This window comes from Euprymna scolopes, unplaced genomic scaffold (genome assembly GCF_053919585.1).
Source record: "Euprymna scolopes isolate OS-2025 unplaced genomic scaffold, ASM5391958v1 sca156, whole genome shotgun sequence".
In the NCBI taxonomy this organism is placed as follows: Eukaryota; Metazoa; Mollusca; class Cephalopoda; order Sepiida; family Sepiolidae; genus Euprymna; species Euprymna scolopes.
The window spans coordinates 9,424-33,364 of NW_027633165.1; the positions used below are offsets into that span (position 1 = coordinate 9,424).

Below are 23,941 nucleotides of genomic sequence, written 5' to 3' on the forward strand. Positions count from 1 at the left end.
TATAGAGAGAAAGATAGATTGAGAGAGGGAAAGGGAGAGATGGATAGAGAGAGATATTAAGAGAGGAAGAGAGAGGAGGAGAGAAACAGAAGGTGAACTACACTTCACCGTTTGTTTCCTCGTTCAGTAGAGAAGAAATCTTTCGAGACTGAGGCCATTTTAATGTTTTGTTATTATCCAGAGTAACCCTTTTTTTTTGGGGGGGGGGCTAGATTTTCATCACATTAGAAACCGACCGGGTTATCTGTACTTTCACATAACAAATTAATAAAAGAAAAACATATTGTAAAATTTGAATTTAACATGAAAATACTATGTTTAAAAATAGCACGATAACATAAGTGCATAAGTGCCACTTTAGGTACTCCTTGGGCGTTGAGTTCCATGGCGACCAGCATAATTATTTAATGGTCGCTCCCTTAGCCCCCCCCCCCAAGTCAAGGCTAATGCATGCGCACGTAACATTTTTTTATTTACTGACGTTGGCTTAGTAACTAAACGATTTATTGATAATTTCGTAACCCTTAAACGCATGCCGGAAGATTTAAATTGGTTCATTATTGTTGTAATGAAAAAAAAAAGTTTCATTCAACACAAAACCAAAAACACATATTAATGATAAATGATTTATTATTCTATTCATTGAAATTTACTAATTTTTAAATAAAAAAGTAAAAAAAAAGTTAATAAAAAAAATAGTTACTTTTTTTTTTTTTTTTTAGATTAGGTCCACCTTGGAATCACCCCCCCCCACATCCAAATCTTAAGAACAGCTTTTGGAGGGGGGGCTAATAAACAACATTTGGGGGATATTTAAAAAAAAGTCGATAAAAGTCGTCATTAAAAAGAAATTTAAAATCAAATGTTTGTAAAAGTGAGAAATTATTAATAAATGTTTAGTAACATTTTTCGGTACTAATGCAGAGAGTGATCCGCGCTATTTTTTAAATCGTGTTTTTTTTTATTCCAACCAATCTTATATCGAAACACAAACAAAAAAAAAAAACTAAAAAAGCAAGCGACAAACTTTTTTTTGGCCTTATATAATAAAGAAAAAATGTGTAAATAAAAAAATTTGGAAGATAAACAAATGAATTATGTTTTTTTTGTTGTTTTTTACTTACTAAACAGAAAATGAAATGTTTCGTCAATTCGTGGCTGTGAAATGAATCGAACCGGAAGTTCACTTTTATCAACAGAACAGATTCGCACCGCGGTTAAAAAAATATATTTATTTTATTTAATATTTTAATAATTCGCGAGGTAAATAGATTTTAATAACATAAAAACATACCTCAACTCTAAAGATGGGTTGTCTGAAAATTTCAAATAAATTGGTAACGTAGAAATATGGTTTTATTCGTTTGGAACGAACCAAATTTACATTTTTATATATATATATATATATATATGTTGATCCAGTGGTTTCACGAATAAACCGGAACCTGATGAAATTAAAACCAAAACAAAACAAAAAATCTGTGGTTACATCTTATTAAGCGCGCACCCTTCTTTTCTTACTTTTTTTAATTATTTCCAGGGCGTCATCGTTGCTGTGAAAAAAATTTCCAGGCCGAATGTGATGTTAACCAAGGATTTGATACGCGAACTGAATGAGGTGAGATCCTTCATACAAACTTGTTTGCAAATTATTTTTCCATCGAAAACTGACTTGTTATTTGAACTAGAATTATATATATATATATATATATATATATATATATATATATATATATATATATATATGAATTTAAATTTTATGATTTGAAAAGGTTAAATTTCAAAAATATAATTTTTGTTGTTTGCAAACAAAGAATAGAGTTTAATAAATATATTTCCTTAACCCATGAGTTTTCGATGTTAAATAAACAGCGGAGACTCATGGATCAAGGAAATATATTTATTAAACTCTTTCCTCAGAGGAAAAATGTTAGCAAATGTTATGAATGGTTTGCACCTTATTTGCTAAAGGCAATAAACATAGAAACATTTGAAGTTTTTAAATTTTTAAAATCATTTTAGCTACATAGAATAAGGAAAATTAGATAGTGATGCAAAAAAAGGATATTGAACTTCAAATCCAGAATGTATGCTAAATCCTGAAATGGAACAAACATGGAAAACTCATGGGGTAAGGAAACATATTTATTAAATGGTTTCTTTGTTTGCCAGCAATAAAAATTCTATATTTAAAATTTAACCTTCTTAAATCATAAAATTAAATTGAAATTCACACACACACACACACACACACACACACACACACACACACACACACACACACACACACACACACACACACACACACACACACACATATATATATATATATATATATCTACGAGCAAACAGTTAATAAAACATGTTAAAAAGACTTTGAAATGAGTTAAAAACATATTTAATCTGAAAAGGAAACACTAGATAAGTGGATAGTCCTTAATCCGCGGAGTTTCGAAGAAATACTTTCCTTCTCATCAGAGGGTAGGAATTAGCAAAATGAGGGATCGGATTTTGCATGCAAAAGTATCTGATGAAACAACAAGTAAGTTAAAGATCTTACTTGATAACAAAAAAGTGAAGCAGAGGGAATATGGTGAAGAAAAAGGTGATTACACATGAATGGATAGTCTGGTGGAAGATAAATAATCCAGTGATGGTAAAATACAAATATATAACTTCAAGAAAGTTAATTGAATTTCCATTTGCACAAGTAAAATCAAAGAAAATCCCGTAATTGGAAGAAGATGGTCCATAATAATCCAAAAGAAAAATTCACAAAAATGTGTACAAGAAAAAAAGGAAAAAATTCCAATAATATTAATAAAAGTACAATAAGATATGCTTTTCACTGCACTGCCGAGATATAAATTTTATTTTATATATATATATATATATATATATATATATATATATATATATATGTATATATATATATATATATATATATATATATATATATATATATATATCGTTATCGCAATTCTGAGACATTTTTTTTAAATACGATGATAATAGGTGCTAATTAGCGGACGTTTTATTGGCTAAATTTTTTATCACATATTTTTCAGGTATTTAGTATTTTATTTTAAACGTAAGATTTGACCCCCCTCGTCACAACCCCTCGTCCACATAACTTTGCTTCCATATTTAATTCAAGTCTAACCAAACTTTCTTCTATATTTCATAGGTTCGTTGTGTTTATCATCCGAATTTAACAAGGTTTATTGGCGCGGCCATCGAAACAGACGGCGTATTTATTCTGAATGAATATTGCAACAAAGGAAGTCTACAGGTAACCGGAAATACCATACTTTACTCATTTTAGGAGCTGGGACGATATTAATATTTTTTATAAGAAATCTTACCAATCACTGATTGTCATGGCTGTTATTTTCCATTTCTGAGAGGCCAACGTCCAAACTCTTCGATCTAACATTTACAAGAAGAACAGAAAACCAAAACTTAAAATATAATTTCTGTATTTAAAGCAATAGTTATTTAAATATTTCAACATATAATCATGTGGGCAAAATCCAGCTTCCAAATAAGGGGTACTCTGGATAGGAAGAAGAATAATCTCAGTCATGAAAGATTTCTCCTACACCGATTGAGGTCAGAAAAGGTAAAGTGTAGCATCAAAACAGATACTACACTGTGATCTTGTTTGGAAGGCCAAAAAATATTTGTGTTTAATGTTTCTTTAATCGTTTGTTCCCTAAATTGATAATTCAGTTTTATCAGTATTAAATTGTATATTGCTTTAAAATGACTTAGTTTTACATATATAATATTTATATTTTATATTGAATAAAGTTCAGTTTAAGTATTAATCGAACTTTTTCTTTTTAAATATGTTTTATTGCTCTTTTTCAAATGGTCGTCATATACTGCTGACAGTCTGACAAATCTTACCTATATTGCCTGCAGACATTTTTCAGTTAACAGGCCTTCTTTGTATTCTCAGTGACCGTGGTCTATCATTCTTGAACAGGGCCTCCAAAAGAGTCTAAAATTTATTAAATCCAGTACAGTCTACCAAGCTCAAGCCCCTGTCCCATCGCCGCAATGTTGCTTCCCTGTGCTAGTTTTCCAAGTACTTCATCCGTATGCGCTTCAATGTATTCGGATGTAGGAAGGCTTTCTACTCTAACAACTTATTCCCTCGAACCGCTTGCCTTTGGAATCCCCTCCCTGTCTCCTGATTCCTAATTGTACAAACATACAAAAATTTAAATGTAATATAAACAAACATCTTGCCGAAGAACTTAGGATGCCTCTATAAATTTACCCCCTAATCCACAGTAGCCCTTTAGGTGTTAGTAGCATTATATTTTGTTTGTAGTGAATTAAATATTATTTTAAAATATACAATACCTACATAATATGCAATAATACAGTTTTAATAAGATACAATACGTACAATTTTAATATGATACAATGCGTACAGTTAACAGTACATATTGTATAATATTAAAACTGTAAATATTGTATAATATTAAAATTGTACGCATTTATGATATTAAAACTGTAGGTATTTTATAATATTAAAACTGTACGCATTGTATAATATTGAAATTGTATGCATTGTATAATATTAAAACTGTATGCATTCTATAATATTAAAACTGTACATATTGTATAATATTAAAACTGTAGGTATTGTATAACATAAAAAATGTACGTATTGTATAATATTCAAACTTTACGTATTGTATAATATTAATACTGTATGTATTGTATAACATTAAAACAGTACGTATGGTATAATATTAAAATTGTAGGTATTGGATAATATTAAAACTGTTCATGTATAATATTAAAACTGTAGGTATTGTATAATATTAAAACTGTAGGTATTGGATAATATGAAAACTGTACGTTTTCTATAATATTAAAACTGTAGGTATTGTATAATATTAAAACTGTAGATATTGTATAATATTAAAACTGTAGGTATTGTATAATATGAAAACTATACGTATTGTATAATATTAAAACTGTACGTATTGTATAATTCAAAACTGTACATATTGTATAATATTAAACTTTTGGTATTGTATTATATTAAAACTGTATGTATTGTATAACATTAAAACTGTACGTATTATATAATATAAAAACCGTACATTTTCTATAATATAAAAACTGTACGCATTTATGATATAAAAACTGTACGTATTGTATAATATAAAAATTGTAGGTATTGTATAATATTAAAACTGTCATGTATAATATTAAAATTGTAGGTATTGTATAATATAAAAACTGTTGCTATTGTATGATATTAAAACTGTAGGTATTGGATAATATTAGAACTGTAGGTATTGTATGATATTAAAACTGTAGGTATTGTATGATATTAAAACTGTAGGTATTGTATAATATTAAAACTGTAGGGATTGTATAATATTAAAACTGTAGATATTGTATAATATGAAAACTGTACGTATTGTATAATATTAAAACTGTACGTATTGTATAATTCAAAACTGTACACATTGTATAATATTAAAACTGTACGCATTGCATAATATTAAAACTGTATATATTGTATAACATTAAAACTGTATGCATTGTATAATATTAAACTGTACTATTGTATAATATTAAAACTCTATGTATTTTATAATATTAAAACTGTGCGTATTGTATGATATGAACAGTGTACGCATTGTATAATATAAAAAACTGTAGCTATTGCATAATATTGAAACTCTAAGCATTGTATAATTTTTTTAATTACATTTTCACCCCAAACAAGGCACATTGCCACTATGGTGTAGGGGGTTACTATCAGGGGCAGCAACTACTGGGTCACTATGTTGGGATTTGGGCAGCAAGATGTCGGTTCACGTTACACTTGAACTTCTGCATGTCAGTACAGTTAGGGAAGCAGGGACCTGGAATGGAATTCCAGAGTCTAGCGGTTCTGGGGAAGAAACTACTGGAGTAGAAAGATCTTTTACATCTAGGGATCTCTACTGTGTGGGGGTGGGATTTAGCTGCCTGCCGGGGTTGTCGAGGGTGTCTACGTCGTGGAGGGCACAAGTGTCTGCAGTTCGTCAGAGCATTCACCATTAAAATACTTGTAGAACAGGCAGAGGGATGCAACGTTTCGTCGATGGAACAGAGGCTGAAGCTTAGATGCCAGTTCAGGGCCTATCAGATTGACGACTCTCTTTTGAACCTTGTCTAGGAGCGAGAGACGAGCAGCAGATGCACCAGCCCGTATGTGACAACAATACTCCATACATGGGTGAATGGTGGCCTTATAGAGGTACAGGATACTTTCAGGTGTCAGTAGTTTTCTAGCACGGTAGAGAGAGCCTACCTTTTTCGCAGCGGCCCTGGCAATGTTTTCAATATAATTGTTCCAACTCATGTTTCCTGTGAACGTTAGACCAAGCAGTCACTGGCCATTGCTATTGTTGGCAGAGAAGGTTTCTTGTAATTATTGAAGGAAACCAGTTTAGTCTTGGCAGCATTGAATGTGACCATCCATTTATGCCCCCATTCCACTACAGATTGGAAGTCATCCTCTAGTGTTTTTGCCATTTCTTTAGTTATGTGTTCATTTGTTTTCCTGTCATGCCTGTTATAGAGTGTGGTATCATCAGCATGTATATCCATCTCAGAGGTAGTTTTGTCGGGGAGGTCATTAATAAATATTAGGAACAATAGAGGTCCAAGGATAAACCCCTGAGGCACTCTCGCATTTATATCACACTGTTTAGATGTACGATCGCCGAGGACAACCTGGATTTTTCTCTTATCTAAGAAGGATTTAATTATGCTAAGTATTCTACCAGTGATACCGTATGATTTAATTTTTCTGAGGAGACCCTCATGCCATACCCTGTCAAAAGCCTTAGATATATCTAGAGCTACCGCTCTGCCCTCCCCCGCTTTGTCCAGTGATTACAGTGAGGATGTCAGCTGTATAACGGACTTGTCTAAATCCATATTGTTCGTCAGTCAGAAGTTTAGCATCTGTAAGGTGCCGGACTAAAGCATGGTTAATTATGGTCTCAAATATTTTGACAAAAAGTTGGAGGAGGCTAATGGGGCGATAATTTGATGGGTCAGTTCTTTCGCCAGAATTCTTGAATACTGGTACCACAGAAGCATTTTTCCAACAGCCCGGAAAACATGATTCATTAAGGCATTTGTTGTAGAGTTTGGAGAGAACTGGAGCTACTTCGGCTGAGCACTTTTTTAATAGCACAGCTGGGATGAGATCAGGTCCACATGCTTTTGAAGTGTCAAGGTTTTTTATGATAACGTGTACCTGAGCAGGGGTGATTTTTAAATCGTTTAGCGTGGCGTCTGTCCGCAAAGGAAAGTCAGGCAGGGGATGGTTGGAAGGGTCCAGTGTGGAGTTCGAGGCAAACCGGCTAGCAAGCATATTAGCCTTGTCGGTTGCTGAGCAAACAATCTCGTGATTGTTGGTTAGTGGGGGAATTGTTGATTGCCCATTATTTACTACACTGTTGTAGATTTTCCAGAAGTCACGATTTCCTAGTTTTCGTGCTTCGATGCGTTTATTTTTAGTGGTTTCAGTAAATTCTCTCTTAGCTGTCGCTATTTCTTTCTTAACGTTACTTCTAGCTTCTATATACTTCTGTTTGTTTGAACTGGACTTATGTCAGTTAAATCTGCGGTATGCATACTGCCTTTGAGCAATGGCAGTTGCGCAAGTCGAAGTAAACCATTGAGGAGAGTGGGGCTTGCTATAAAATTTCCGCATGGGAGCTTGTGCTTCAATTGATGTTTCAACCATTCAGTGGTCTCATTTGCGCACTGTTCAGCAGGAAGAGAAAAAATATTTCCCCATGGGGCATCTCTGATAAGATCTCTGGTGGCTTCCCAGTCAGCGTTTTTATATAATACCTCGTTGTTTTGAGCACCGGCTCTTCAGTTTTGGGGTCTAGAATTTAGGACGATTTCTACCATTATCACTGCATGGCCAGCGTTCCCAAGTGGGCTGTCAGCATTTGTTATACAATCCTCGGGAACTGTAGTCAGAAACAGATCTAGAAGTGATGCGTGTTGTTCTTGCTGGTCAGGGAAACGGGTTGGAAACGTAACCATTTATGATAGGGAGTGAGATATAGCGAAACTATGTGTTGTGCTGCCCGCTGCATCTGTGTGAGTAGAGAATCCAAGTCAGTTTTTGTGGTGAACATTAAAGTCACCAAATACATGTACTTGTGCGCTAGTGTCAAGGGAGAGTGCTGTGTCTATGCTGTCAGAGACTTTGTTTATTATGGTGCAGTCCTGTGTCGAGGGAGAGCGGTAGAGAAAATAAAAGTAGCTAATGTTATGTTGTATGTTTAGTCTAAAGCACATAAAGGCTTGATCGTCCGTTTCTAGGTTTGTGTCTCTAGTCAGGGGGAGGGTGTTACGAATGTAGACTCCAAGTCCATACATATGTCTGTCAGAGTCCTTACGGCAGAGTGGGAGAAAGCCAGGCATGTTAAAGTAGTTAGAGGGGATGGAGGAGTGTAGGTTAGTCTCGCTTAGTGCTAATATATCCGGGATATTTGTTAGGAGAAATGCTTCAACATCAGCTAAATTAGTTCTAAGCTCACGGATGTTAGTGAATGCAAGCCTCCAGGGGGGAGGTAAGTTGGATATTTTTGTCCCTAGGCCTGGTTTAAGCTTATTTTTTATTGTACTGTCATCATGTTTTTAAAGAGTTTCAGTTAGGTGAAGGACAGCTGAACAAGAGGTTATGCAGGGTATCAGACATGCAACACAAGTAGACCATCAGCTGACCTTTCTTCAACTAGGACTGTGGCCTCAGGAAAGCCCACTGGGGATGAGTGCAGGGTCCCTTTTCATGCGCGACATGGCACTACAAACCTCCCGATATTATACAACTGTTGATGGAGCAGCAGCTCTAAGTACAACTAGGGCACCTGTACTACCAGCCGGAAACAGCAGCCAGGAACTGTCAATCCGGTATCCTCAGCCCATCAGAAGAAGATCACCCCAATCTAATTGCACAGGCATGTGTGGTACTCAAGCACTCCCAAGTGCCCAGTTTTGAGAGGTGGGATGTGTCGGGAGTGGGGGAACGGCATTCATTGCCCTAGACAAGAAACAAGATCTACCACTGTGTTTTGTCGATTCACTTGTGATAGTGTCTCTGCGCCTGACTAACAGGCAAGGAAGGAGTATGGAAGCCGGCGATAGACAGAGCCTATCTACTCCTTAAGCAATTTAGGTTTGAAGACCGGTAATTTGTTTGAGTCACCAGCTCTAGGAAGGTTGCCATCCAAGGCTGGAGAGACCTCCCTCCCCTTTGATTTAGTTTCAGAGTTTTCCTTCTCCTAGACGGGTGATCTGGGAAGATCTACTGGTTCCATCAGCCCTGAGAGGGTTTGATCCGCGCCTGGGCCCTACTCCAGGTATTTCTGCGACCCCGCGTGGTTAGTTAATGTTACAGGTTTAGTTTGTAGAGATTATATATCTAATGAATAGTTACACTCCTCAAAGTTATTTAGGGGCATGCAGTGGAAGCAGTTTTGTGGAGAGGCTTGTTAGAAAAGCGTTAGTGCGGATTAAGACTTACCTTTAGGTTTTTCCATTTTTTTAAAACTTTATGTTAGTTTAGGTTCAGGATAACGTTATAGGTTGAGTAGGTATTAGGAATTGAGCTAAGAATTTTGCCCAGTCACTGTATATTTAGATTTACGAAGGTTAAGGTGTAGGTGCAGTACACTCAGGGTGTAACTGGAGGTACATTTTAAGTCATGGCGTATTCCGTATGTATAATTAAGTAAATAGATATTTGGGCAAGTTTTCAGTAGATGCAAATAGATAAAAGTTGTGTTAGTGTTTCTACTATTGAGGGGAAATAATTTCAGTTTTCATTTAAGAGTCATCGAGCGTTTTGCATGACAGGGAGTATCGGATTTGGTTTAGTATTGTTCGTTGCAAACCCATCTAGGAAGAGGCAATTGTTATGTAATGAAGATCGCTTTGCATCCGAGTGCATATTTGGCTGGTAAGTACCAAACTGGATAGGAATGAACTCTAATGTATGTAAGAGGTAGAAATGTATAGATGTTTAGTGATGACTGTTAGGCGGTTAGCATGTGAAAGTTAGGAGCTTGAGGCTAAGGATTCCACTACTAAGGCGTATGCATAATGTAGGGTTTTAGTGGCAGCTAGAGGTGGGGGAGCAGATTGTTAGCTTTCAAGGGTCGAGGTTATTAATTTACAAGCATTGTATAATATTTAAACTGTACGTATTGTATAATATTGACACTGCACGTGTTGTATAATATTAAAACTTTACGTATTGTATAATATTAAAACTGTACGTATTGTATAATATAAAACTGTACATATTGTATAATATTAAAACTGTAGGTATTGTACAATATTAAACTGTACGTATTGTAAAATATTAAAACTCTATGTATTTTATAAAGTTAAAATTGTGCGGATTGTATAATATTAAAAGTGTACGCATTGTATAATATAAAAACTGTAGCTGTTACATAATATTGAAACTGCAAGCATTGTATGATATTTAAACTGTACGTATTGTATAATATTAAAACTGTACGTATTGTACAATATTAAAACTATACGTATTGTATAATTTAAAACTGTACATATTGTATAATATAAAACTAGTTATTGTATAATATTAAAACTGTATGCATTGTATAATATTAAAACTGTACGTATTGTATAATATTAAAACTGTACATTTTGCATAATATTAAAAATGTACGCATTTATGATATAAAAACTGTAGGTATTGTATAATAGTAAAACTGTACGTATTGTATAATATTAAAACTGTAGGTATTTCACAATATTAAAATTCTACGTATTGTATAATATTATAACAGTACGTATTGTATAATATTAAAGCTGTACATATTGTATAATATTAAAACTGTACGTATTATATAATATTAAAACTATACGTATTGTATGATATAAAACTCTATGTATTTTCTGATATTAAAACTGTTGTATTGTATAATATTAAAAGTGTAGCTATTGCATATTATTAAAACTGTAAGCATTGTATAATATTAAGACTTTTTTACATAGGCATTACCACATTATCAAGGCCAAGAGGCCACTCAAGGATAAGGGTTAAAGAGTGTACAGTAGAAATTGGACATTATAGTAATCATTAGTAATGAAAATTTGGTAAAGTTGATAACTTATATGGAACGGCTCATCAAGAACTTATTTACGTTAGACTTGAACACAACCATATTGTAGTCAGCCGGAAAGCAGGAAAACGGAAGACAATTCCACAGGCGTGCAGTTCTAAGAAAAAAGCTTTGTTCATGGAATCTACGTTTAGGTTTAGGCACAGATAAAGAGTGGGGGGAATTATTGATAGTGTTTACAGCTAGACGAGTGTTTCTTGTGAAAGTTTGGCGAGGGGGGACCATAGATTGAAGCTCAGTCGAACACTTTCCATGAAAATAACGATACATCAGAGACAAACTCGCAACATCTCTTCTGTGAGATAAAGGTTGCAAGGAGGAGAAAAGGACATCTCCTACGAGGCTACGAAGTCTATTTTGAACTCTATCAAGGCAGGCCAAGTCCTTTCTAGCAGCTCCTGCCCAGATGTGGCAACAGTATTCCATCCTTGGACGTACCTGGCTCTTATATAGATAGAGAATAGCATCAGCAGTGAGATATCTACTGGATCGATAGAAAGATCCCACCATTTTTCCAGCGGCCTTGGCAACAGATTTGATGTACGTGTTCCATTTAAGATCAGGAGTAATGGTCAAGCCAAGAAGTTTGTCAAAACTTGAGGCCTCCTGAAGACGAGAGCCATTCATTTCAATTGATGTCAGATGTGGATCAGAATGTTGATGATGTAAAGAGAGAAGCTTGGTTTTAGATGCATTAAAAGTAACCAGCCATTCTTTACCCCATTGTACTACGTGCTCAAGATCAGAGGAGAGAGAATTGGAGAGAACTTGGTCGTTTACTGTCTTAGATGTGGTACCATAAATGGTAGTGTCGTCAGCATAGATGTCTACAAATGATGTAAGGATGTGATTTTGAAGATCATTAATGTAGATCAGGAAAAGAGTTGGGCCCAGGATGGACCCCTGAGGGACACCGGCATTAATACCGTGAGCTTCAGATTTTTGCCCCTCAACTACTACTCTTATGAACCTATCAGAAAGAAATGATTTAATAATTGAGAAGACATTTCCAGCAATACCATAGCTAGAGATCTTATGAAGTAAACCTTTATCCCATACCCTATCAAAGGCTTTAGATATGTCAAGAGCAATTGCCCTAGAAAGGTTGCCTCCGTCGAGAGATTTGCTAATCCTATGAGATATAACTGTAAACACATCTGCTGTAGATCTAGCAGAACGGAAACCATATTGAGTGTCACTAATAAGGTTATTTTTGTTGAGATGGTTGATTACTTCTGTATTTAACACAGATTCCAGCAACTTACTCATGACGCACAGGAGACTTATTGGCCTGTACTGAGAGGGGGATGAGCGATCACCTGAATTCTTAAATACAGGGCATACTGATGAAATTTTCCAGGGAGATGGGAAACTATTCTCCTTAAGACAACGTTTAAACAGTTTTGTAAGTATGGGCGCTAGTTCAGGTTGAAGTTTTTTGAGTACTATAATTGGAATACCGTCAGGGCCAGTTGCTTTACTGGAATCAACGTTTTTGATTAGCTTGGCAACATCACGTACAGATATACGTATATCACATAGAGTGTTTTCTGATACAGGAGGAAATATTGAGGATTGGCAGCCTTGATCGCAAAGGGTAGAATTAGCTGCAAAGTTCTTGACAAAGAGTTTGGCTTTGTCTGATGCTGACGAGATTACCTCAGGTCCATTGATAATAGTTGGGATGGAGCACACGCTTCTGTTCAGGATTCTGTTTGCTATTTGCCAAAACTGGTGGGAACCAAGCCGCTGCTCAGCTACTTTGGACTTAACAGATTGAGCATACAACTCTCTTGCATTCTTTATTACTTTCTTACAATGGTTGCTGGCAGTCCTGAAAGCGGCTTTAGTTTTCATACATCTATTACGTTGGAAACAGTGGAAAAAGTGATTTCTGTGCGCAATGGCAGCAGCACATTCTGGAGAGAACCATGGCTGGCTGTTAGGTTTTTGCTGAAACTTTTTCGAGGGTATGAAACGGTCAATACCTACAATTAACCATTCCGTCAGGTCTAATACTATAGAGGACACATCCTTTTTAAACATGGAATGCAGAGGTAGATCAGATATAAATGTACGGAAGCTATCCCAGTCAGCCTTAGTGTATCGATATACTGTACGATGGAGAGGTACGTCTGGAGACTTATTACATTTCATTTTTATCTTAATTGATACAACAGAGTGGTCGGAAGAGCCAAGAGGCGACAGAACAGAAACTGAACATAGTTCAGGGCAAGTTGTGAGAAAAAGGTCTAGTAGGCTCGCATACTGGCCATCATTGTCGGGAACACGGGTGGGTTCCTGAACAATCTGAGTGAGGTCGTAGGCAATGGAGAAATCATGACAGAACCTTCCCTCATCATCAGTCTTGTTAGAGTGGGTCAACCATTCGACGTTGTGAACATTGAAGTCACCACATACGTGAATGTTAGCTGAAGGATAAGCAGATAAGACTTGGTCAATTTTCTTAGATATGCTTTGAAAGATAGTAACTCCGCTGTTATGGGGGCGATAGAAAGTAAATATAAATGCCGTAGTGTGAGCTAAAGCAACCCGGAAGCACATATAGGGTAAGTTAGGATCTTCCCGGGAGATGTCCCTACCACATGGAAAGTTATCCCTAATATAGGCACAAATTCCATGCCCATGGCGATCTTGGGGGTCAGATTTAGAAGTTAAGTTAGAGTATCCTTTAACTGCGAACTCTTCTAGGGAAATAGCCTGTCCAATGCCAGTTTCACTTAAAAATAAAAGGTCTGGTTTAGTCTCCTGTAATTGGGGTTCAACCTCTGGAAGGTTAGAACGTAGACCCCTGATGTTGGAGAAGGAGACATGGTAGTAGGGGTCTACGTTGGAAGTTGGAGAACCGGGTTTAATCGTGTATTTTTTCTTGAAACTTGTCATGATGAATTTTTGGAATTTGTGGACTAGGTCGTCAGATTTACTTAGAGCAGGACAGAGAGGGGAAACTAAGAGAGAAAAAGAAACGAAGAATTTTTTTTTTTATTTGTAGCTAATGATAAGGTAAAGCCGTAACAATTACCCACTAGTATGGCATCGAGAGGCCCTACCAGAAGCTACTGCATGGTCCAGAATCCATTCACCAAATGGCAATACAGCAGCTCCAGTACTTTGCACCTGCTGATAGGACAGCCTCCTTGGTGGTTAATCCAAGGTTCGGGTCCCTGACTATCAGGCGGATAACGTCAGCCCAGACAAAACGTTTACCTCCAGCACCCTTACTAGTGACATGGCTACAAGGATAGACATAGAAAAAGAAAATTTCCGCCATCTCTGCCAACTGTTCGCGCAAAATACTGCCAACCTAGAAAACAGCTTTTTTTTCTCCCTTTGTCAGAAAAATCACTCATTAAAAAATGAGGACTGAGGGACAAATAAGAAGAAGCGAGAGTAACAGGATCTGCCGATAACGCATCCACAATGCGTTTTCTACTCTCCATTAAAAAACAAAACAAAAAACTATTAAGTATTCTACTTAAAAGTCCAGCGGACGTGTTTAAGGGAAAGTATGGTGATAGATTCCCCTCTCACGAACTGAGAATGAGTAAAAATTCGTAATCTATTTTTGCAATGAACTTGGTAGATAAATAAACATTTATGGACGAGAAAAAAAGCTAGAATTTAATAAAACAGAAATACATAAATATAAATACTGAAATAAAATGGAGTTATTAATATTTGAATCTAAAAATAAAAAGTATGATTAAATTTTAAAACACTTATCTCAACAAAAACACGGCCGATTCCAAAATGTAAACTGAAATGAGGAAATTTAAGTTAACAGCGTTCAAAAAGATTTTTTTTAAATTAACCGTTAAAAGAAAGCGTGATTTTATTCTGAACTTTAGCTAGTCACGTTATAAAAAATTTACGATAAAAAAGAAAAGCGTATGGGGAGGCGTTCTTCCGAAAGTTGCATAAATTAAATACTGAAATAAAATAAAGTTATTAATATTTGAATCTAAAAATAAAAAGTATGATTAAAATTGAAAACACTTATCTGAACAAAAACACGGATTGTATAATATTTAAACTGTATATGTTGTATAATATTAAAACTGTACGTATTGTATAATATTAAAACCGTACGTATTGTTTAATATTAAAACTGTAGGTATTGTATAATATTAAAACTGTACGTATTGCATAATATTAAAACTGTATATGTTGTATAATATTAAAACTGTGCGCATTTATAATATTAAAAAGGTAGGTATTTTATTATATTAAAACTGTACGCATTGTATAATATTAAAAGTGTAGGTACTGTATTATATTAAAACTGTACACATTGTATAATATTAAAGCTGTAGGTATTGTATATTATTAAAACTGTACGCATTGTATAATATTAAAACTGTAGGTATTGTATAATATTAAATATTGTGATAAGCTGATTTCCAAAACCATATTGTTCTTTCAGTTTCCACCATTAAATTGCTCTTTCCTAATATATATATATATATATATATATATATATATATATATATATATATATATATACATATATATATTAGTTACCTGCATTTCAATGTGTGTGTGTGTCTGTGCGTATGAGTGTGTGTATGTGTATATGAGTGACTTTCCAAAAGTAGTACCTCCTATTTTTTTTATTACGCTGGAATGGACCAGAGGGGGTCTCAAATTGGATTGTTACGATAACTGAACTCGTGCAATTATGACCAGAATTATGACTTTGTTGCATATATTGACGGTGTGAGACTCTAAGAAATAACCCCTTTCATGGACGTGCGTCAGGAGCAGAGATGCGTCATTGAATTTCTCCATGCAGAAAAAGATTGAACCGATCAACATTCATCGGCGCCTGTTGAACATTTATGAAACTGATGCCGTTTAATGTCAGTACAATTAGGAGATGGTTTAGTCAATTTCAGAATGGCGGTAGAGATGTGAGGGCCTTTTATGACCGAGACATCAAAAGAGGCTGGCATAAATGCATTGAGAATGGTGCTAATTATGCAGAAAAATAAATTCTGGAGCACCAAAGGTCGCTCGTTTTAAGGCTAGCACTTTTTTCATAGCTCTTCAACGTTCTAGGCTTTAGATTAAAAAAGCAGGCCTTATTTTTGAATAAAAAGAGGAAGCCTTATTTTTTATTTTTTGGAAGAACACAACTGGCAAATAGATATAATAAATAAATGTAGTATAAAGTATTACATTAATTATTCATTTTCTCTCTTTCAGGATGTATTTGCCAACGACTCCGTTACAATTGACGAAGATTTAAGAACCTCTTTCATCAAAGACCTAGTGCAGGTAAAAACTTAAAAAATATAATAACTACAACATCCTTAATATTTCATCTAGAAAATAGTAGGGCAATATTAAAATTACACGCTAATATGTGCCTATCTGTATGTTAGCGTCCATGTTGTCTAGATCATAATCTTGTGTGTTGTTCCTTTTGTTAGTTAACACCAAATCAAAGGGACGTAATTCATTCGAAATCGACGCAAGAATAAGATCTCTACTGGATAAATGCGAAGAGGACTGAGACCTTGGGTAGGCTTATTACCACCAAAATTCCAGTGAAGACCAATGGTTGCTGCCAACAAGAAATCAATGTTGTTGTCACTCACAGCCAAGGCAACACCACAGGTTGTTCTCAAAGAGAAATCTTCGGTGATTGCCTGTGAAAACCTCCCTTCTTCTTCTTCTTCTTCTTCTTCTTCTTCTTCTTCTTATTATTATTATTATTATTATTATTATTATTAATAATAATAATAATAATAATAATAATAATAATAATAATAATAATAATAATAATACAGGGTTATACGATGTGGCACTATTTTCCGTGCCACTGTTTCTAACACTCTCTACAGCATGGCTAAGTGGTAATTTTGCCATGAGCGTAGAGATACAAAGAAATCCCTTCCAATAATTCCCTTGCTATCTTTCTGTCTCTTTCCTGCACGACCACCATGAAGTGAAGACGCATATTCTGTCTCTCCGTAAATGAGAGGGGGAGCACACCCTCCCTCAATACTAGTTAGGTTAGTTAGCTTTGAAAAGCCTATTGTCCAGTTTTTAATTGTTAATTTTTTTGTAATATATTGTATTTCTAATGTAAAATAAAATAGTTAGTTATGTTCAATATATATTACAATTGTGTCGCGTGTTGTCTTTCTTGTGTCTGCCATGAATGCCTTCATTGAAACAACGAAACGGTCCGGAAAATGAAGAAAGAAAATTCCAGTCAGAACGCAACTGGGGTGAAGAAATCCTCCAGAGAAGTAGGAGCCACACAGCACATCTAACATCTCAGGTATGCTTTTCTTATTATAGACCCTAATGACGACCATCTTCATATCTTCCCGAGACCGCTTTAAGACATTTACTGTAACACGTCTGTCGGTCACACCTCAGTGACCGGTGGATAGTGGTATAAATGGTGCCGTGACCAGGATATATTTTTTCCCAGCATTTCGACCTACGGCACAACCAAAAATAATGACCACTAGACGAATCGAATAAAAAAAATGGGCCACGGTCTTTAAAAACGGGAAAAAACTGAATATTTAATAAATTAAAAAAAAAAATGGCAGACCAGTACACACGCGCAAAAAAAAAAACCGCACTCAAAAAGAAAATTCAGAACCGGTAAAAAATTGTCTTGTACCTACAAAAAAAACAGTTTGCAAAAGATCGATTAAAAAAGAGTATTGAAAATAACCCTTCGAAAAAAAGTAAGAATTGTGTCCTACACAAAGAAAAAAAAACGGCGAAAAAAGTGTCTCTAGAATATGCAATATCTCTTTCTCTCTCACGCTTTCTCTCTTTCTGTCTCTCTCAAGATATATATCTATATGTGTGTATATCTATGCATCTTGTTATTAAATGAAAGAAAAAGAAAAAAATCCTCCAAACACGAAGCTCGAAAAATAAATTTAAAAGAGAAAAAAGGAAAGAAAAAAAGAATACCTAACATTTTTTTTATCTGATCTTTATTTCAGGTTTATAAAAATATAGGATTTTTTTAAAAATTGCTTTTGACTTTGCAAATGTAAGAACCTTGTAGAATGTTAATGACTTTTTCAGTTTGGATTTCAGAAAATGGATCACTGTTTCGGCACTGTGTTTCATGAACAGTTGATATGTCCCTTTTCAGGTTAGGTAACAATTAACGTTGAAACATAAGGGGACTTTTTTGATTTGATAATGTTTTTTATTGATTTTTTTGTCTGTTAAAAAAAAAGAAAGGAAAGAAAAAGATTATTGCTAAAAATTTAGATTACATAATATGAAGTTTTTTTTGTGTGAGCGCCTTACAAAATTAATAAAAACAAGATTTTTTCTATTTTATTATTTTTTTAAACTGTAGAACTGTTTAAGTCTACCTGTCACTCATTTGTTTAAAACAATAGCACACATATAAAAGTGAGTTGTGGGCCGGTTTGGCCTCACCGTTATAAGTGAGGAGGGTGTTGGAACAATGCTACCTGCCTCTGTTTCTCTCCCTCTCTTCTCTCTCTACACCTCTCTTTCACCCTCTCGAGTTTTTTTAGGACGAGAGAGTGACTTTTAAAATTGTCGAAGATTTTTTTTGTGTGATTACGTAATGGTGTTATATGTGTAACGGCATCGCTCTGTCTCTATCCCCTTCTTTTCCCCCTCATTCTCTCTCTCTACTCTTGAGTTTTAATGATTGCATAGCTAAACCCCCATAACGAATTAACTTGGAGTTTTTTAAAAATTTTCTACCAAGTTTAAAGAACAAAATTATTTATGCTTCCTTAAATTACATTAAATTGTTTTTTATTAAAAATAAAAAGAGAGACAATTATTCAAACAGCACTTGAAGTACTTTTTTTTAAAAATCTTCCAGTGTTTGCAAAAGCCAACTGTTACATGATTACGTTAATTTAAATTTTCATAGTTTTTAAAGAAAAATTGTACTATTACATTTCGAATATTCTCTGAATTTTTTAGAATTCCTAAAGACATATTATTTGACTAACGAAAGAAATTTTCCTGAATTCTAGATGATTTTTAAGGAAGAATTATTCGAACGAATTCTTTAGTTGAAGGTTTATTTGAAATTGGACCGTATGATAGGGGTCCCTGAAATATTGACTGAGGAGTATTTACGAAAAATTGAATTAATTCTTGAGAAGAAGGAGATTTCCTCAGTCTAGAAAGATCTCTCTTTCGTTGAAACTTTAATTTTCTCAAGCTGTTAACCATACAGAACTGGTCGTTAACTAATGTAACTCCCAGGTGTGGCGGGAGTTTATTAATTCGAAATAATCTTTGTGAGTGATTTTAGGAAGAGTTTCTTAGTTAATTAACGTGAAAAATTTCTGAATTCGAAATGACCTTGATAATGGTCTATAAGAAGAAATGATTTTTAAGAATCAATTAAATAACTTTAAATGTACACCGAATTTTAAAAATAATAATTACGAAATGAAAAAAAAAATTGGGATGTCTCTGAATCTCATTGTGAAAGGTAAATTGATTCAAAATGAATTTTCTATGATCTTTTAGAAAGATTAATTTTAATAATGAACCAAATGTTTGGAATAATTTTTGAATTTCATTGTGAAAAATGGGTTGATTCGAAATTTATGATCTTTTGAGAAGATTGTTTTTAAAATAATAAATGAATTACTTTGGAAAGAAGTTAACTAACATAAATTCGGACTTTTTAATGGTCCTTTGGGAAGGAAAAATGGATTTTAACGATGAACCAAAATACGTGAAATTATTTTTAAATTTTGGCATGAAATTTTAATGATCTTTTGTAAAGAAAGTTGTTTTGAAAAAAAAAAAAACACATACTTTTTAAATGTATCCTGAAATTTGGGAAAAAGTTAATTATGAATGTAATAACTTGAAATGCGTTTGCATTGTGTAAACAAATTCTAATTGTGGCCGAGGTGCTCTGAAATTATTTTTAAAGATGTCTTCTTTTTTAAGAAAAAAATTGTTAACACCATATTTCATTGATTTAATGTATACCAGGTTTCTGAATTATTTATTTTTTGAAATACTTTAGCTTTAATTGAGTATTCCAACTCATGAAGGCTGGGTGCCCTTCTTTAATGAATTCATTATATAATTAATAAATATTCCGTAGTGCATAGTTTTTATTAGTCGTTTGGCGGCAGACTCCTTGCTCTAACAGAATTAAATTGGATTAGAACCTCTGAAGACTGAGGTTTAACTAAATCCATATAGGTCGGCGTGATGAGGTCACGTGACCACGACTTATTTAAAATACATTATACTGCTTGCTGAAGAGAGCGTAAGTCCAGTTACTGAAGTAATTACTTGGAATACATATAGGTCGGCGTGATGAGGTCACGTAACTCCGACTTGGTTAAAATACATTATACTGGTTGTTGAAGGGAGCGTAAATCCAGTTACAGAAATAATATTATGCAGACTAAATTAAAAAACGTATTGGCCGGCGTGATAAACTCACGTAGAATCCGGCTTAGTCAAATACGTATAGGTCGGCGTGATAAACTCACGTAGAATCCGGCTTAGTGAAATACGTATACGCCGGCGTGATGAACTCACGTAAAATCCGGCTTTGTTAAAAAATATTATATTGGTTGCTTAAGAGAGTTTAAATCCAGTAACTGAAATCATGAGGTCATTGCCTCGATTGAGGGCGAGGATGATTACCCTCTCGCGTTTTAATGGATGATTACCCTCTCGACATATCACAGAAATTAAGCAACGTTGAACCTAGTTAGTACCAGATGGGTGACCATTTGGGAATTCTAGACGCTGTATGTGCTCTCCGCTTATCTCGGCATTTGTCTCCAGTCGTCCTGTACACACACTTCACTTGCCACCGGTATTTAACAATGTTGACTAAGGAGATGTGTGGTTGGAGATTGCGCAACTCCTGCCATAAGAATTTCACGCGCACGCACCTATTTGTGGGTATCCATAGTCTGTTAAAGACTGAAGGAGCCTCTTAATAATTCAGGGTGGAACAATAAAATTGTCGCCCTAGAAAAAACGATATGATTCCATTTCTGTTTCATGAAAACCGGTTTTCTTATTACGTTGCAGATCATCTACTAGTTGGCCGGTTGTGTACAAATCCCAAGAGCGATAGCAGTCTTCTATCATGTCTGAAAGTGACACAATGTTCAACGAGCGAGATCGAGGTTGTACAACTCATGCTCTCTACCGATCCAAGTTATAACAACAGGACCATTGTCAGCACCCTCAAAAATATCCTTGAATTGCCACGAATAACATGGACGTGGCCAAGGTGATGAAAACAAAGTTACCGGGCACGGTTATGGTTTTTGGTATGATTTCAAGTGAGGGCCACATCATGCCACCTCACATCTTCGAAGTCGGTTTGAAAATCAACACCAAAGTGTACCTGGATGTGCTGAAGAGTGTGGTGATCCCCTGGTGCAATCAGTGGCCGCTGTCAGACCCTGAGTGTGGCAGCAAGACCCGACGCCGATCCACAAGTCCAAAGAGACTCAGTCTTGGCTTCAGAAGGAATGCTACAACTTTGTACCCTTCCTTCACTGCCCTCTTCTTCCCCGACCTGATCTTGCTGGACTATTTCTTTTGGTCACACGCCGAGAACATCACCAACATGTCCTCCTACAACAACAAAGCTAGCCTGATCGCCGCCATCTGCCGAGTATTCGCCGAGCTCTCACCGGCATTTGTGGAAAAGGCATGCTCCCAGTTTCGGGCTCGTATAGTATCGATGATTGAGGCTAAGGCGGCTACATTGAATAGATGTCATCTCTACTACACAATCAAGTTACCTTAATTGATTTTTTCAATAAAACTTTTAAAATAGAGCTGTAGTGTTGTTTTCTTTAGGGCGACACTTTTATCGTTCCACCCTGTATTGGAAATCTGGGGAGACTTGTTGTCACTCAGACTCCAGAGAACATTAAAAGTTATTCTCAAAGAAAAAATCTTTGATAATGGTCTGTGTGATTACTCCTAGTGAGTAAATAATAGTATTAACTGCGTACGGTTATGATTAAGAGATAAATCAAGATAATGTATATTTAACGAGCAATGTTTTTCTTTCGCCAGGGCATGATTTTCTTGCACAACTCAGACATAAAATCGCATGGACGTCTGACGTCAGCAAACTGCGTGCTCGATGGTCGATTCATACTGAAGGTGACTGATTTTGGCTTGCAACAAATCTGTGCTGATATCATTTATTCTCCGAAATACGCTGAAGACTACAAAAGTAAGTGAAAACAATTCTAACCTAGTTTTTTTTTTTTACCAAATGTGTTGTTTTTTTCTATACAACCCCACCATCATGAAAATTCACCCATTTATATTGTTGAAACACCTGACTAGCGCATAATTTCTGGTCTCTCACTTTTTGGACACGGACTAACAAAAGTGCCTTAAACCTTATACGATCACACAATGTCTACCAAACTCCAGCCACTGACCTATCGCTGCCATGTTATATAAGTACTTCAACGAAATGTGCCGAGACAAATTTGCTTCACTTGTGTCCCCCCCCATTCAACGTATATATCTCTAACTAACCCAACAAGCAGCAAAATCTCACCCCTTCGACGTAGAGGTTCCAAGATGCTGGAAAGCTTTCTTTCTCCAAACCGCTTGCCTTTGAAATTTACTGGTTATTCCATGTTTACCCCGCCGTACAAACATGCAGAAATTTAAATGTAATGATAACAAACAACTTCTTCCTTGGTTTGGATCTATTAATCTATAACCACAGTAGCCCCTTACGTCTCCGTGGCAAAATGCGTCCTGTTTGGACTATTCTATCTAATACTTATCATTGGCAAGATTTTAGCCTTGAAATAGTATTTTTAGCGCTTTGCATTAAGGGGCTATATGTCTTGTCTGGAGCGATTGCCATAAAAGTTTAATAACAATTGTACTAATATTCCAATTGTCGTACAGAATATTGATGCATTTCGATATAGTAAGCAAATTGTTTCCGTGTTTTCATATAAAATGTAATTATTATGGACGTCGCCATTTTATCTGCTCTGGTTGAAAGTACGACAGCACAGAAAAATCACTAATTTATATACACTCAAACGTCAAAATAATGAATGCGTTGTGACTCCGTAGTTTAATAAAGAGAAACCAAATGACGACATCAGGTAAAAATATGTGAACTATATAGTTATGGACTTTACAATTTAGACCTATCTGACTAATCTATATTTGATTATGACTAACCGTTTTGTCTTTTCCCTCTTTCAGCATGACTTTGCAATAGCTAAAATGTAATTGGCTTCAGTTGTTTGATTATTTTGTCTTATTTCTTATGGGAAGAATCAAGACCGTCTTAAAAGACAAGATGGCCGGTGGGCAAAAATAATTTAATCTGCTGACGTCATCACGGGTAGTCCATTAGTTGTTTCTTTACACCGGTAAACACCGGTAGTAACTCGTGGCTATCTCCATTCAACAAAGTAAGTTTTAACGTGCTCCCCCCTGTATTTAACACGATGTAACTATAATTTAATTCAATATTATCATCCTAAGTTTTTTACCATTCAAAAGAAGCGTCAAATAAATTGCTAATATTAAAAAAAATTTTTTTACAGCATACAAAACTAATGAAAATGCGAGACAACATCGACTCTTTTGAAGAGACGATTTTTTTTAAGCTGTTGACACGTTTTAAAAATTTAGCAAAAATTAATTTTCCTGAAATTTTCAATATTTAAAAATAAATTATGCCG

General features: G+C 35.0%; 1 protein-coding gene across 1 annotated transcript in view; it reads left to right on the forward strand.

The window, feature by feature from the left end:
• Nucleotides 1-1,540: 1,540 nt before the first annotated feature.
• Nucleotides 1,541-23,941, forward strand: part of LOC145273764 (atrial natriuretic peptide receptor 1-like) — a gene marked incomplete at both ends in the record, with an annotated part of 60,735 nt that continues 38,334 nt past the window's right edge. The window contains 4 exons of the mRNA XM_080127103.1: nucleotides 1,541-1,618; nucleotides 3,188-3,292; nucleotides 16,434-16,505; nucleotides 22,287-22,449. Coding sequence (XP_079983229.1) covers nucleotides 1,541-1,618; nucleotides 3,188-3,292; nucleotides 16,434-16,505; nucleotides 22,287-22,449 — 418 coding nt within the window. The remainder of the gene's footprint in view (nucleotides 1,619-3,187; nucleotides 3,293-16,433; nucleotides 16,506-22,286; nucleotides 22,450-23,941) is intronic.